Source organism: Psammomys obesus, unplaced genomic scaffold (assembly GCF_907164565.1).
Source record: "Psammomys obesus unplaced genomic scaffold, mPsaObe1.curated_primary_1811, whole genome shotgun sequence".
Lineage (NCBI taxonomy): Eukaryota > Metazoa > Chordata > Mammalia > Rodentia > Muridae > Psammomys > Psammomys obesus.
The window spans coordinates 9,396,615-9,409,957 of record NW_026586662.1 but is presented as its reverse complement, the minus strand read 5'-3'; the positions used below and the strand labels follow the sequence as shown (position 1 = coordinate 9,409,957).

Sequence of the window (13,343 nt, the reverse complement as noted above, 5' to 3'; positions counted from 1 at the left end):
TCTTCTTCTTCTTCTTCTTCTTCTTCTTCTTCTTCTTCTTCTTCTTCGTCTTCTTCTTCTTCTAACAGGATGTTCCTACCGTGACACTGTCAGTGTGAATGAACAGATGGGAATAGAGTGGGAGTGCCGTATCGTGGGAAGATTAGCAAGAGTTAGACGCTATCAAGTGCTCCATTTGTTAAGTGTCTTTTTAACCTTCAGCAAAGAAATTATTATTTTTATGGTGTGTGTGTGTGTGTGTGTGTGTTCACTTGTAGCTCAGGCTGACTGAGGAACCCTGGACAGTCCTGTTGCCTCAGCCTCTTGAGTGTTATGAGGCTAAGTGTGCACCACCGCATTCTTTGAGGGACTTATATGCTGCTTTGGGGGGGGACTTACCTGCGTCCTAAGCTGGAGATTTCATTGCTGGCATTTGTTTTCAGGTGGTGATTTCAATCAATTAGATGGTTTCTGTCTCCTCTCTCTTGGGTGCATAGCCAAGCACAAAGATTTGAGCAGGAAAAAAAAAATCCCAATTCTAGGCCTCTCTCTGTCTCTCTGTCTCTCTCTCTCTGTCAAGAAAATAACGTGGAGATGAAGTCATCTTTAATGAGGCCTGGAGACTTGAGTGTTGCAGTGACTTCTGCATGGCTTGTTTTCCCCCTTGGCTCCCGAGCGTTCCAACTGTCTGAGGAATTACGGTTTCTGTAGCATTTCGTGGTGTTACTAAGCAGCAGCCCCACGCCACATCAATCGTGATTACAGTCGGGGGGAAGCGCGGGGGGGCCCCCCCCCCTTTCAGGGACGGGGGGGGGGGCGGCGGGGGGGGGACCTCACTCTTGCAGAGAGTAGGACCAGTGGAAGTGTGCAGAGGAGAAACCTCGCTTTTCTTTTGTTGGGAACCCCTTAGGTCCCGCTTTCTGGTGACGGCCCCAGGGATCATCAGGCCCGGAGCAAATGTGACTGTTGGGGTGGAGCTCCTGGAAAACAGTCCCCCCCAGGTCACTGTGAAGGCTCAGGTGTTCAAGCAGGTTTCCAACAGAACCGTCTCCGTCCTGAAAGCGGAAGGAGTCTTTGAAAAAGGTAAGACAACCTGCCCGGTCTGACAGCCCTAGTTGGAATAGGATAATAGAGCCACGGGTTAGGCAGTACGAGCCAGGTGGCGGTGACTTCCACAGTGCCCATTTGATGCTCACGCTTGCAAAATCTGCAACTGTCCCCGAGCGTCCTACCAGGTAGACAAAGACCCCCGTTCCTTCCATGTGTGGCTGCATGGCATCTCATCTGAGGCTACAGGGGGAAGAGAACATCCGGAGTTTCCTTCGTGGGAGGTGTTTGTGGGCCGGGCCTGGAACCGGTGCTTGCCACCACTGTTCATGCACGGACACGGAGGCTGGGAAATGCAGGCGACCGTGTGCCCAGAAGAGAACGGGGCAGAGCTAAATGCTTGTCTCGCACGATGATTTACTGAATAACCCAGTGGGAAGGGAAAAAAAAAAAAGAGCGACATAATTCGGTTTCGTAGAATAATAGTAGACCCAGTTTTATTGACCATCCCCTCCCCCCAGTGATTTAAAAGTGTTGTGTGTGGGAGGGTGAAGAGCGTCGTGTGAAAGAGCGTCACCTGTTCATAAGAAGAACCAACATCTTTTCTCTCCAAGTTGAATTCTAATCTGTCCCAGGATTATATTGGGCCCAGGAGTGTCCTTCCTCAGCCCTCCCCCCCCAATATTAAGGGAAAACTAAATCTAGGGATTATTAATTAATTAATATATAAAACATCTTTTTAAAAATGAAAATGGGTATTTATTGTGGTTTTTTTTTTTTTTCCTGGTTACAGAGCACGCTATGCCCACTGAGTGCAACTTGAGGTGGTAAACTCAAATAAGCCGTACTGCGGCACCCAAGTGCAAACACTGAACTAAAAGTGTACTTAGAGCAGAACCTGAGGTGTGCGTTCCTCAGCTGTGGAGCTATTCATTTACTTGCTTGTTTTTAAGTCATGTAAGAGCACACAATGCAGGGTGGTTGGGATTCCACGGTTGTGTCTTATATAAAAGTTTATCCTTTAGCAGCATAGAAAGAAAGAAAGGTACCGTCAAACGGGAGAAAAGTTTGTGTTTCGGCGACTCTTTCTCTACAGGAACTTGACTTGCTGGGAAGGGAAATTTAAGCTTGAAATCCGGAAAGGGGTTAATAGGTGCTGAGGGTAGGCTGTTTTTCACTATGGGAACAAAGTCGGGTAGGCGGTTTCTTTCCCTGGAGAGGAAATGTAGGCTGGTTCTTAAAGTCCCGGCTGTCTTGTGTGTGAGTGTGAGTGCACGTGCGCTTGTGTGCCTGAGCTTGTGGCGGCCAGAGGACGACCCATGAGTCATCGCTCAGGAGCTAGCCGCCCTGTTTTTGTGACGGGATCTGTCATAGACCTGGGGCTTGCCGATGGCCTTGGCTCCAAGAACTACTGTGATTCTCAGCAGGTCACTTAGCTGTTCTGAGCGTCAGAATCCTCATCAGTGAAGCGGAGGCCAACGCAACTGGCCAGCCTGTGAGGTTATCAAGTTAAACTCTTCTACACCCTATGTCTCCTAGACATTCGCTACAGGGTCCGGACATTAGCAGCAATGGCCCTAAAGAAGCAGATACAGGGCACGTTCACACGTGGAGACAGAACTTCCTTTGTATTTTTGGACTTAAAATTTCTGAAAACGAGCAAACCGTTGTTTGTGGTAGTTGCTAAAGAAACACTGGAGTGAGTATCAAATCAAAGGCATTAAAACGTTAAGCAGTTTCACCTTCATTATTTATTCATCAAGAATTATGATTTTTGCTGAAGTTTTCCTAGAATGTCGGGTCCAGACGAATGTGAAGGATTGTGACAAATATTTGGGCTTTGCTTGGATGTTTAAATATTTTTTTATATTTTATTTTATGGTTATGAGTATTGTGCTTGCGTGTTTGTATGTATACTGTGCACATGCTGTGCCACGGGGACCAGAAGAGGGCATCAGATTCCTTGGAACTGGAGTTACAGACAGTTGTGAGCCACCATGTGGGTGCTGGGAATTGAACCCAGGTCCTCCAGAAGAGCAGCCAGTGCTCTTACCTGTTGAGCCATCTCTCCAGTCCCACACTAGGGGATACATATTATTACGGCTCAGTTTTAATGTTATTATTAGAGTTTTTTTTTTTTTTTTTTTTTTTTTGATGATTATCGCCCATATGTTCAAGGTTAGAATGGAAGACGCTGCCCTGGACTGGAAAGGATCTTTGAAAAGGAAAGTGGGAAAATGCTGCTTTTCCCACTGGGAGCCTCTGGACTGTTGACTTATTCAGGCCACTGAAACTCACTTTGCTAGAAGCATGCTTTCCCTTTGAAAGAAGAGTATCACTGTACCATGGGGGGCCGCTAATTGTTCTCTGAGCAGATGCTTCCTGTAATGGTAGGGCTTAAGGACGAAGACATTCCTGCCTCCTTTTCCCCACATCCTTTGCTTTATCTGACTTCTGCAGTTGTGACAGTATGCAGATGAATGAGGAGTTCTAAATCTTCAGGGCCTGAATATTTACAGAATTTCTGTTTTATTTTTATTTTTTCAAATTTACAAATTACATAAACTCAAACAAGTTCATTTTCATTAGTTCATCAACTAATGAAAGTTGATTAGTTCATCAACTTTCTCATGAAAAGGTTGGTTTTGATGGAAAGTTATTATCTAGCAGAGATAAGAAGAGGGATGCTTTTGAGTGATTAGAAAAATCCCTGGGTCAGGCTTGTGTGCCACAACACAGGGATGTATTTCTGGCTTAATTTGTGCCAGAAATATTATCATTACTGTTCTTAATGGATTCAGAGTACACAGTGAGCTTAATTTTAATTTTTTGGTGGGCTCTATTTTAACTCCTGTGTGTGTGTGCGCATGGGAATGTGTGTGTGTATGTGTGGGCTTGGGCGTGTGTGTGTGTGTGTGTGTGTGTTTTGAGACAGGCCACATCTTTCCCAGGCTGGACTCATTTTGTAGCCGAGGTCAGCATGAACTTTTGATCCTCCTGCTTCAGCTTTCTAAGTGTGAGACTTATGGGCATGTGCCATTAAGCCCTATAATGAGAACACACCATATTATAGACAGAAGAATATGGCTTTTTTTTTTTTTTTTTTGTGGAATAACTTAGTTATCTGTTTGATGTGTATGGAGGCCTGATTTTGATTATGTGTGTATAGCAGTCTTTTGGGAAAACATTTCTTCTAAGTTTTATAGAGTTCTGCCTTTTCAGGATGTTACTCAGTTTCTCACTTTTATTACCCTCATCGCTGCAGCAAGTACAGCTGGGCTCGAAATTTTATGTATGGCCTAAGAGAGGCTTGGCCTCCTACCGTGGGGCGAAGAGTGAGTCTTCCTTTTCCTCTTGTTAGTTATATCTTCTTTGTGTCCTTGAAATCAATCTTTGTTTCTTTTCCCCTCCTCTACCTGGAACATATCTTTTTTTTTTTCTTCAATAACTGTTCTCTATTGTTTTTTCAAACAAGATTTACTTAAAAAAAAAATGATAACCTTTCCCTCAGTTAAAGAATTCACCGCCACTAGCTCCATGTAAAGCTGGGTTAAGAAAACAGCCTGGGATCGGGAGGGGAGGGCTGGAGAGACGGCTCAGAGGTTAAGAGCACTGGCTGTTCTTTCAGAGGACCCAGGTTCAATTCCCAGCACCCACAAAGCAGCTTAACCCTGTAACTCCAGTTCTAGGGGACCGGACACCCTCACACAAACACACATGCAAACAAAACACCCAATGTACAAAAAGAAAAAAAAAAAAGAATCATTAAAAAGAATTAAAGAAAAGAACAGAAAAGGAAAAAAAAGCCTGAACTGGTGATGCCAACTGAAACATTTGGGAACTATGCCCGGGCACCTCTGCTGAGTCCCTGCACTGTTTATTTATTTGGTCTCTTTGAGACAGGTTCCTCACTGTATATATATCCTTGGCGGCCTGGAGCTCAATGTGGAGACCAGGCTGGCCTTGAACTCACAGACGTCCCCCTGCCTCTGTTTGCTGAGTGCTAGGTTTAAAGGTGTGTATGCACCGCTCCCCCCCCCCCCCCCCCCGGTCATTTTTCCTGTTGCTGGGTTCTCTGCCTTCCCATTGCAATGATGGGATGGATAGTTTATGTATCTGTGCTCTCTGATAACTTGCTTTTTGCTTTTGTGCTAAACTCTTGGAGAGTGAATAGAATCTGCTTGTTTGTTTATTTGTTTATTTGTTTATTTATTTATTTATTTATTTATTAAGAAGGGAAATCCTAGGACCGGAGACACGGCTTAGCAGTGAGGAGCACTTGCTGTTCACTGAGGACCTGAGTTCTGTTCCTAGCACTCACATTGGCAGCTCATAATCGTCTATACTTGTCCTGCCAGGGTATCCCATAATCTCTTCTGGACCCCGTGGACATGGGCACATACACGCACGTGGTGCACATTTATAGACTCAGGCGCACGTGTACACGATAAAAGTAAGTCTTAAAAAAAAGATTTAAACATCTCTCCTCTAATAGTTTTCTCTTTTTGAATATGGAATATTTTATCCTTGTAAGGAAGGAGGATTTTAAATATTAGCTGAGGTATTAGCTGAGAAATGAAAAAAAAAAAATCATCCAGATAAGTCTTTTGAGAAAGTGCTGTCAAAGGAATCTTTCATCTGTGTAGATCAAGATTTGTCCCACAGTTCATTAATTAGTGTAGTGCGTAGGCAAATCCCAGGGCAGGTTTTTACAGGCAACTGTGCATGCAGAACGCAGTCTAAACCTGTACTTACATGAGAATTGCTTCTAAAGTGTGTAGGTTCTTCATTCATCTATCTTTGCCACATGGGGTGGATTTCACATCAGGTGCTGGCCATTCCATTTAATGTTGCTTTTTTTTTTTTGACTGTGGGACATAAGGACTGTAATGGGCTTTAATTTCATTACCTGGTAAATAATGGTTTCTGACTTAATGTGATTATATACTTACTGGACTAAATGAAGAAACAGTTTTTTATTTTTTATTTTTATTTTTTTGAGACAGTTTCTCTGGCTACCTGGAACTTCCTCTGCAGACCAGGCTAGCCTCAATCTCAGAGATCCGCCTTTCTCTACCTCCTGAGTGCTGGGATTAAAGGAGTGTGCCACAATTGCCAGGCTGAGAAGAAACATTTAAAGCACTTAGCAGGAACTGTTCAAGAAAATAGTAGCTCATGTTATTAGAGGAGAGTATCATTAATTCATGTCCGAGGTGCTTATTAATCTCCTATTGAGATGACTAAACTTGGAACCTAAAAAAGACAAATATACCATTAAGAGGGAACGGGAAGGCATTTAGCACATTAAGTACTGTTTTTAATGCCAAGGGCACAGTGTTTAATTCCTACAACCTGATGAAATAGGCACTATGTATGAGGGACTGACACTAAAGAGTCAGTTAGTAAATGGTGAGGCCTGACCCCGAGGCTACTTCTGTCTGGGATATGGAGAGTGAAGGTTTATTGTACTCATCTTTCTTTAAATTGGTGCTTCCCAACCTTCCTGATGCCTGTGACCCTTCAGCACAGTTCCTCAGGTTGCGGTGACCTAACTATAAAATTATTTTTCTTGCTACTTCATAACTGTAATTTTGCTAACATTATGAATTGTGAATAGAAGTATTTGTGTTTTCAGCTGGCCTAAGGCTACCCCTGTGAAAGTGTCTTGACCGCCAAAGGGGATGTCAGCTCATGGGTTGAGAAATACTGCTCTAAATTATCTTCAGACTTGCATCTTTATGAGACCGAATTCGGATCTAAAGAACTGCAAGTTTAGTTAGGCCTGGGGATACACACCTGTAATCCCAGCACTTAAAAGGCTGAAACAGAAAGATGGAGTTTGAGGCCAGCCTGGGCTACATAACAACACAAAAATGACAACAATAACAAAAGAACTGTAGGATGAAATGCCATCTTTTCTCTGAATTTAATTATGACCACTGTTTTGGACTAGGAAGGAAACATCAGAGGTAAGCCAATTCAATTACCTAATTTGTGGCTGAGGAGAGGCCTGGTGTCCGGGGCTCCGCCCAAAGTCAAATGGCTTCGAACTGGCAAAGCTGGAAATGCATCCTTCTCCAAATCTTCAGTCCGGTGTTCTTCCCACTGTCCTCTAGAGAGCTCTCGTAATATATGCGGAAGCCATGTCTAAGACACAGGGTGTATTTACAAATGTTGATTCTTCTATGTGGCAGAAAGATAAAAGGCTTAAAAACACCTAAGTACTGTGCTAAGTGCAGGGTGGGGTCGGTCTTGATGGAGCTGCTGGGAAGCGGTGGGAAAATGGGCTTGGGAATATCAGAGATCTAAGTCCTACCCTCGTGTTTCTCAAGGTGTGAACTGCGCTTGTAAAGCGTAGCTTCGTGGCCACCCTTCGGATTCGGCTAAGGTCCAAGTACTTCAGTCTGCTCCCCCATCATCACAGACGGTTCTCTGACGGGAGAGCACCTACCCGGTAGTGTCTCCCAGATTGTGCTTGACCAAGCTTTGGAAAGCCAGGGAGTGAGAGAGAGAGAGAGGCAAGCCCTTGCAAGCTGGGTGACTCACCTACTCCTGAATTTCTGTGCTTGCTTTTCAAGCGGCCCCCAGCCTTAAAGCATGGCTGTTAGTTTTGAAGCAGGGGAACGAACATGTTTTGGAGGTTGATTGTGAATCAGTGATTGAGTGAAGTTGAAAGCCAGCACACTAATTCCTTAAACTTCAAGTTAGGCATGCATTGCTCATTTACTGTGGGATGAGGCACTGTGCTCATGACTCACTGGAGGGCTGGGCTACAAATAGAAAGCAGACCCTGTTAGAATGTGGGCTGGGTCACTGGTGGAGCTTTCACAGTTTGTTAAGTCAGCTTTGTAATGCTAGAACATTGTCACGTTCTCCAAAGGTATTTCTTTTCATTCGATTAATATTCCAGGGATGAACGAGGGCTGAGAGATAGGAGGAGGGACAGTATCGGAGGATCCAGAGGAATAATATTTGAAATTGAAAGCATAAGGCTGAGTGAGCGTGGCTCACACCTATAAATCTCAAAATTTGGGAGGCCGAGGCAGGGGGATTGCCATGAGTTTGAGGCCCAGCCTGGGTTACAGAGTGAGTCCTTGTTTTAAGAAACCGAACTCACTGGGTGGTGGCGGCCCAATCTCAGCACTTCCAAGGCAGAGGCAGGTGGTGTCTCTCGGTTTGAGCCCAGCTTGGCCTACAGAGTGAGTTTCAGGACAACCAGGGCTACACAGAAAGACTCTGTCTCAAAAAAGCCACCAAAAACCAAAACCAACCAACCAACCAACCAACCAACCAACCAACCAACCAACCAACCAAATAAATCAAACTCTACCCTCCCCCAAAAAAGTGCAGAGAGGTGGATTGGTGGGTACTACCTTTTATGTACTTGGGAGGAAGAAGCTCTGGAGGGCTGTTTCTTAGTGGAAAGACTAACTGTAGCATAATGGATTGCAAAAAGCTACAAAAGGTGCCACTTAGATGGCTGAGCAGGTAAGGATGCTTACTGCCAAGCCTAAAATCATACACACACATACACACACACACACACACACACACACATAATTTAAAAATGTAAAAAAAGTTGCAAGATGATCTTGAAAATCTATCTATCTGTCTGTCTGTGTGTCTATGATTTACTTATTTAATGTGCGTTAGTGTTCTACCTGGACTCAATGTCTGTGTGAGGATGTCAGATCGCTTGGAACAGGAACTACAGACAGTTGTGAGCTGCCATGTGGGTACTGGGAATTGAAGCAGGGTTCCCTGGAAGAACAGCCAGTGCTCTTAACCTCTGAGTTATTTCTCCAGAAAGTTTTAAACCACAAGGAATTGGTAAATATTTGATCTGTGATTTAAAAATTTACACAATCTATACCTGCACCGAAACTTCACACTGCACTCCACGAATGTGTGTGATTTCAGTGCATCTATTACTTTAAATAAAATCAGTGGTTTGAGAGATTGAGCCAGGTCTAGTCTCACACACTGAGGGTACCCTGAAGGGGAGGTGTGTTTCCTTACCCTGTGTGCAGAGGAAATGGTTTGCAAACAGTTCTTCTCTCCTGCTCTGGGCATGATAGTGTTACCTTTTCCTCTTAGAAGGCTACAGATGCCCACTCGTATACCCTCTCTTTGGCTGTGGCATAGGTGGCAGTTTTTTGGGGAACTGTTATTTTACACTCTAGAGAAGAGAAGGGTTGGCTGGAGGAAGGAGCTGACTTGCCGGAGTGGCAGTCGGAGCGGCAGCCTTGGGAAGCAGGCAGCAGTTTCTGTATGTGTTTTCTGAAAACATGCTTCAGTCTTCACTGGAAGTGAGTCTGGGCAGGCATCTGGCAGACAGCTTTGAAATTTTAGCTGGGGAAAGAATTCAAGGCATCGTTTTTACAGAGACTAATAGAACTTAAGATACCAAGACTACCTGAGCTGCACGGGAAAGACAACTTTAAGAAGAACAGGACTGCAGAGGGCAGAAGCTTGGATGAGGAAGCAAATCAAACTTGTCATCCCCTTGCCTCTCTTTTTCTGAGTGCTGAGATATACAGACATGTATTCCCACCCCAGCAACCCTTTTTCATTTGAAATGAGAAAACTAAAGAGTACAGGTAAGGCAAGAAGCATTTTCTGAATGAAGGATAAAATTAAAGTGGAGTTTTAGGAAGACTTTGCCATAGTTACCGCCTTCCTCTAAATTGTGTAGGTCTGGACACCTTCTAGAAAGTGGGGCAAGGGAGAGGAACGTCGAAAAGAAAAATGTGGGCTGTGAGCTCTTCCCCCATGGCGTCTGAAGATAGACCGCTGAAAGGGCTATTTGTGATGGAGGTGTGCCTAGAGGTGTCAGGGGATCGGATGCGTTTATTCCCGCCATGAGTGCTAGTGTGTGAGGTGACATTCTGACTCACCATTTTTGACTCATCAGATTGTGGTCTGGGCCAAGATAACAATCATACAAAAGTATAGTGACAGAGCTCAAGGAGGACCATGGTGAGTCCCAGTCTTGCTCTCTTTTTCACTCTTCACTTCTCATAAGAAAGTTCTAGGAACTGCCTTTCTTTACATTATTAGCGTGCATTGCTTGTGCACAACGATGCATTTCATTATGACATCTTCATAACCATCTGTCAGGTACTCACTCCTATTTCCCTTTCCTTCTCCCATCCCCTCCCTCCTAGCTTGCCTCCTTCCTCTCAGTCATCCTCTTCTTTCATATTTCATACATAGCATCCAGATTCTGCAGGAGAGGAAACACATGGCGTTTGTCTTTACCCATTGCCTCAGTTTGTCTGCAAGGCCCTGGGTGAAACAGCTCCAAGGTCTAGCCAGAGAACAGTAGTGGGTTACTGGCAGGCAGGTCTGTGGGACTTTTGGCTCTGAGGAAATGAGTCATGGATTAAAATCTGAAAACCAGCCTGAGTGGCGAAGAAGTTGGAATAAGTGGAGAGGAACGTTTTCTAAGAATACCTCGGAGCTTCCTCTTAGGGATTTGTATTGATGAGCCTGTAGCCTGCAGAACAGATTAGCATTACTGTGTTGAAGTACGTGTTAAGTATCTTAAGGAGTATAGAGAAAGCATTCATTATATTCAGTGTTTAAAATGTTCCTCGTGTGCCAAACTTGAGGAGATTGTGTTGTAATGACTGTTTTGGAAATAACGCCTGGGTCCATGCTGTTCTATCTGGAGGCACGGTGGGTCGGAACGGAATTCTCTTAAATTGCCTCACGAGAACAGTTACCCAGTGGCATTGTCGTGAGGGCTAAATGAGGTAATAGTTTTGGCACTTCACCATCTAGTGTAGGGCCCTTAGTTATGTGTAGTTTTTAAATTTAAGTTTTGTTTTATTGTTCTTGTTATCATTTAGACAGGGCCTCACTGTGCAGCCTTGGATGGTCTGGAACTTGCTATGTAGACTGTGTTTGGCTCCAAATTCACAGAGATTTATTACCTTCGTCTGCCTCGGGATTAAAGGCGAGTGTGCCACCACACCCCGCCTCACATGTAGAATTTGATTATGTGGAATGAGGCTTGTGTGACTTGGGATGAGCCGTGACTATAAAGTACACACTGGATTTTGAATATCGGTACCAAAAAAAGCATCAAACTCAGAACTTTTTCAAAATTTGTTTGATGATAATGTTTTGAACATACTGCGTTAAATAAGATATGCTATTGAATTTAATTTCACTCAGTTATTTTTGATGTTAATACATTGCGGCGTTGATCACGACAGCTGACATGCAGTATCATTTCACAGATAGTTAGCTGACTCTCCCTTGGCCTTTCCCAGGGGCAGACATGGAGGCTCCCACCTCCTTCTGAGTGCAAACATGGCCTCTCTGTTGTTGGCCTTAGTGGACATTCAACCTTGTTTCTTAAGGAAGGAGGAGGGAATCTCCCCACAGCGCACCATTCTTTGGGGAGATGACAGACCTTTCCTGAAAAGGGCATAGACATAGGTCTTGCTGTTTATTGCCATTACTCAGCACTACCTTATAGCGTTAAAGCAGCTGTAGATAAACAAATGAGCAACTTGAGAGTCTGTACACCTTTGACTAACAGTGAAAAATTGTTCTCCCCTGTCCCATCTGTTTAAAGATGAAACACTATTTTTAGTTCATGAACTATACAAAAAGCACGGGCCAGGTTTTGTCTGCAGGCTGTAGATGGCCCGCCTTGCTGCAATAAGAATGCTGTACATTTAAAAATCAAGAACCCTACCTGACGCTTGCTTTTCTATTCGTATTGAACCTAAGTTTAAAATTATCTCACTTCAGTCGGTTCTTGTTTGACTTCATTTCACTGAATCATATGCATGGATTGAAACATGAATGCATATCATATTTATTGAAATATTTATAAGCAAGAGAGGCAGGGGAGAGAAGAAAAAATCGAAAGTATTAAAGAGTGCAAAGGAGGGGTTTACAAGAGATTGTGTAATACTTGTATTTTCTTTTCTTTCCCTTCTTTCTTTCTTTTTCTTTCTTTCTTTCTTTCTTTCTTTCTTTCTTTCTTTCTTTCTCTCTCTCTCTCTCTCTCTCTTTTTCTTTTTTAGTTTTTTGAGACAGGATTTCTCTGTTGTAGCCTTGGCTGTCTTGGACTCACTTTGTAGAACAGGCTGGCCTTGAACTCACAGAGATCCACCTGCCTCTGCCTCCCTGAGTGCTGGGATCACAGGCGTGAGCCACTACTCCTGGCTGAAACACTTGTGTTTTCTGTATTGACTCAATTAGTTCCCCCACCTCCAATGCCATTAAACTGTTAAAGAGAAACACTGCATTTTAAAGTCCTGTCTTCCTCAGATCTGGGTGGAAAATGGTCCTCCTTTTGTAATTTATCAGGAGATGAAATAATTTTCTGCATAATGATACAGTATTTAATAAACTGGTAAAGAGGTTAAAAATTTTAACAGTGGGGATAAACATAGTTTATTTTTGCGCATGACTGCAGAGTAAAGAACAGTCAAAGATATTAAGCCTCAAATATTAAGTTGGGCAGATACATAGTGGAAAATCCTTTTTTTTTTTTTTCATAGAGAGTATTTTTGGACCTAATTTTATTTCTAAATGTACACTGCTTTTCCTGCCACCGATTCTCCAGAGCTCCTTGGTGAGGACAAGATGTCAGTTGAGGCAGCAGATGTACTACAGAATGTGTCTGAATAGTTGAGGAAAGGTTCGTTCTCGTGTGTGCTCACTACACATCTTAAAAATAGCCTTGCCTGCATTTGTAAATCAAATGGCCAGTTTTTCGCCCATGCCAAGTGTGAAGTCTGCAAACAAGGCTTCTTTTGAGTTGTTGCCTGCTGAGGGGCGGAGGCAGCAGACTGGAAGGCTCTGAGATGGCTCCTCTCTGGTGGCTGTGAAAGTGATCAGAGGTTACAGTTGGTCGCAAGAGCTTTACCTAATGGAGCCATCCTTAGTTACTGAGAGAGTGTGTGTGTGTCGCCTGTCAAGAGGCAGCCATTTCCCATGTCTGAGAACCTGGCCAAAAGCGGGGGGAAAAACGTTCAAAAAGGTTTACAAATACTATCTGCTTAACTCTTACCCTAGCAACAGCAGAGAAAGGGGTTATTATTTCCCATCTATGCTGCTTCCCCTTCCCCACCCCCACTTTTATGGTTTGGTGACCCAAGTTATTGTAAAATATCTTGACTTTCAAATAAGTTCTGTGTTAGGACTTAGTAAGTGCCAAGGAAATTCCAAGATGTATTTTTATTTTTGTTTTCCAGACAGGGTTTCTCTGTGTGTAGCCCTGGCTGCCCTGGAACTCACAGAGATCTACCTGCCTCTGCCTCCCAAGTGCTGGGATTAAAGGCATGCACCAC

The 13,343-nt window shown here is 43.7% G+C and overlaps 1 protein-coding gene across 1 annotated transcript in view; it reads left to right on the top strand.

Moving 5' to 3' along the window:
• The window catches only part of Cd109 (CD109 molecule), a 106,546-nt gene that overhangs the window by 672 nt on the left and 92,531 nt on the right, over positions 1-13,343 (top strand). The window contains exon 2 of the mRNA XM_055602473.1: positions 890-1,062. Within this exon, the coding sequence (XP_055458448.1) occupies positions 890-1,062 (173 nt within the window). The remainder of the gene's footprint in view (positions 1-889; positions 1,063-13,343) is intronic.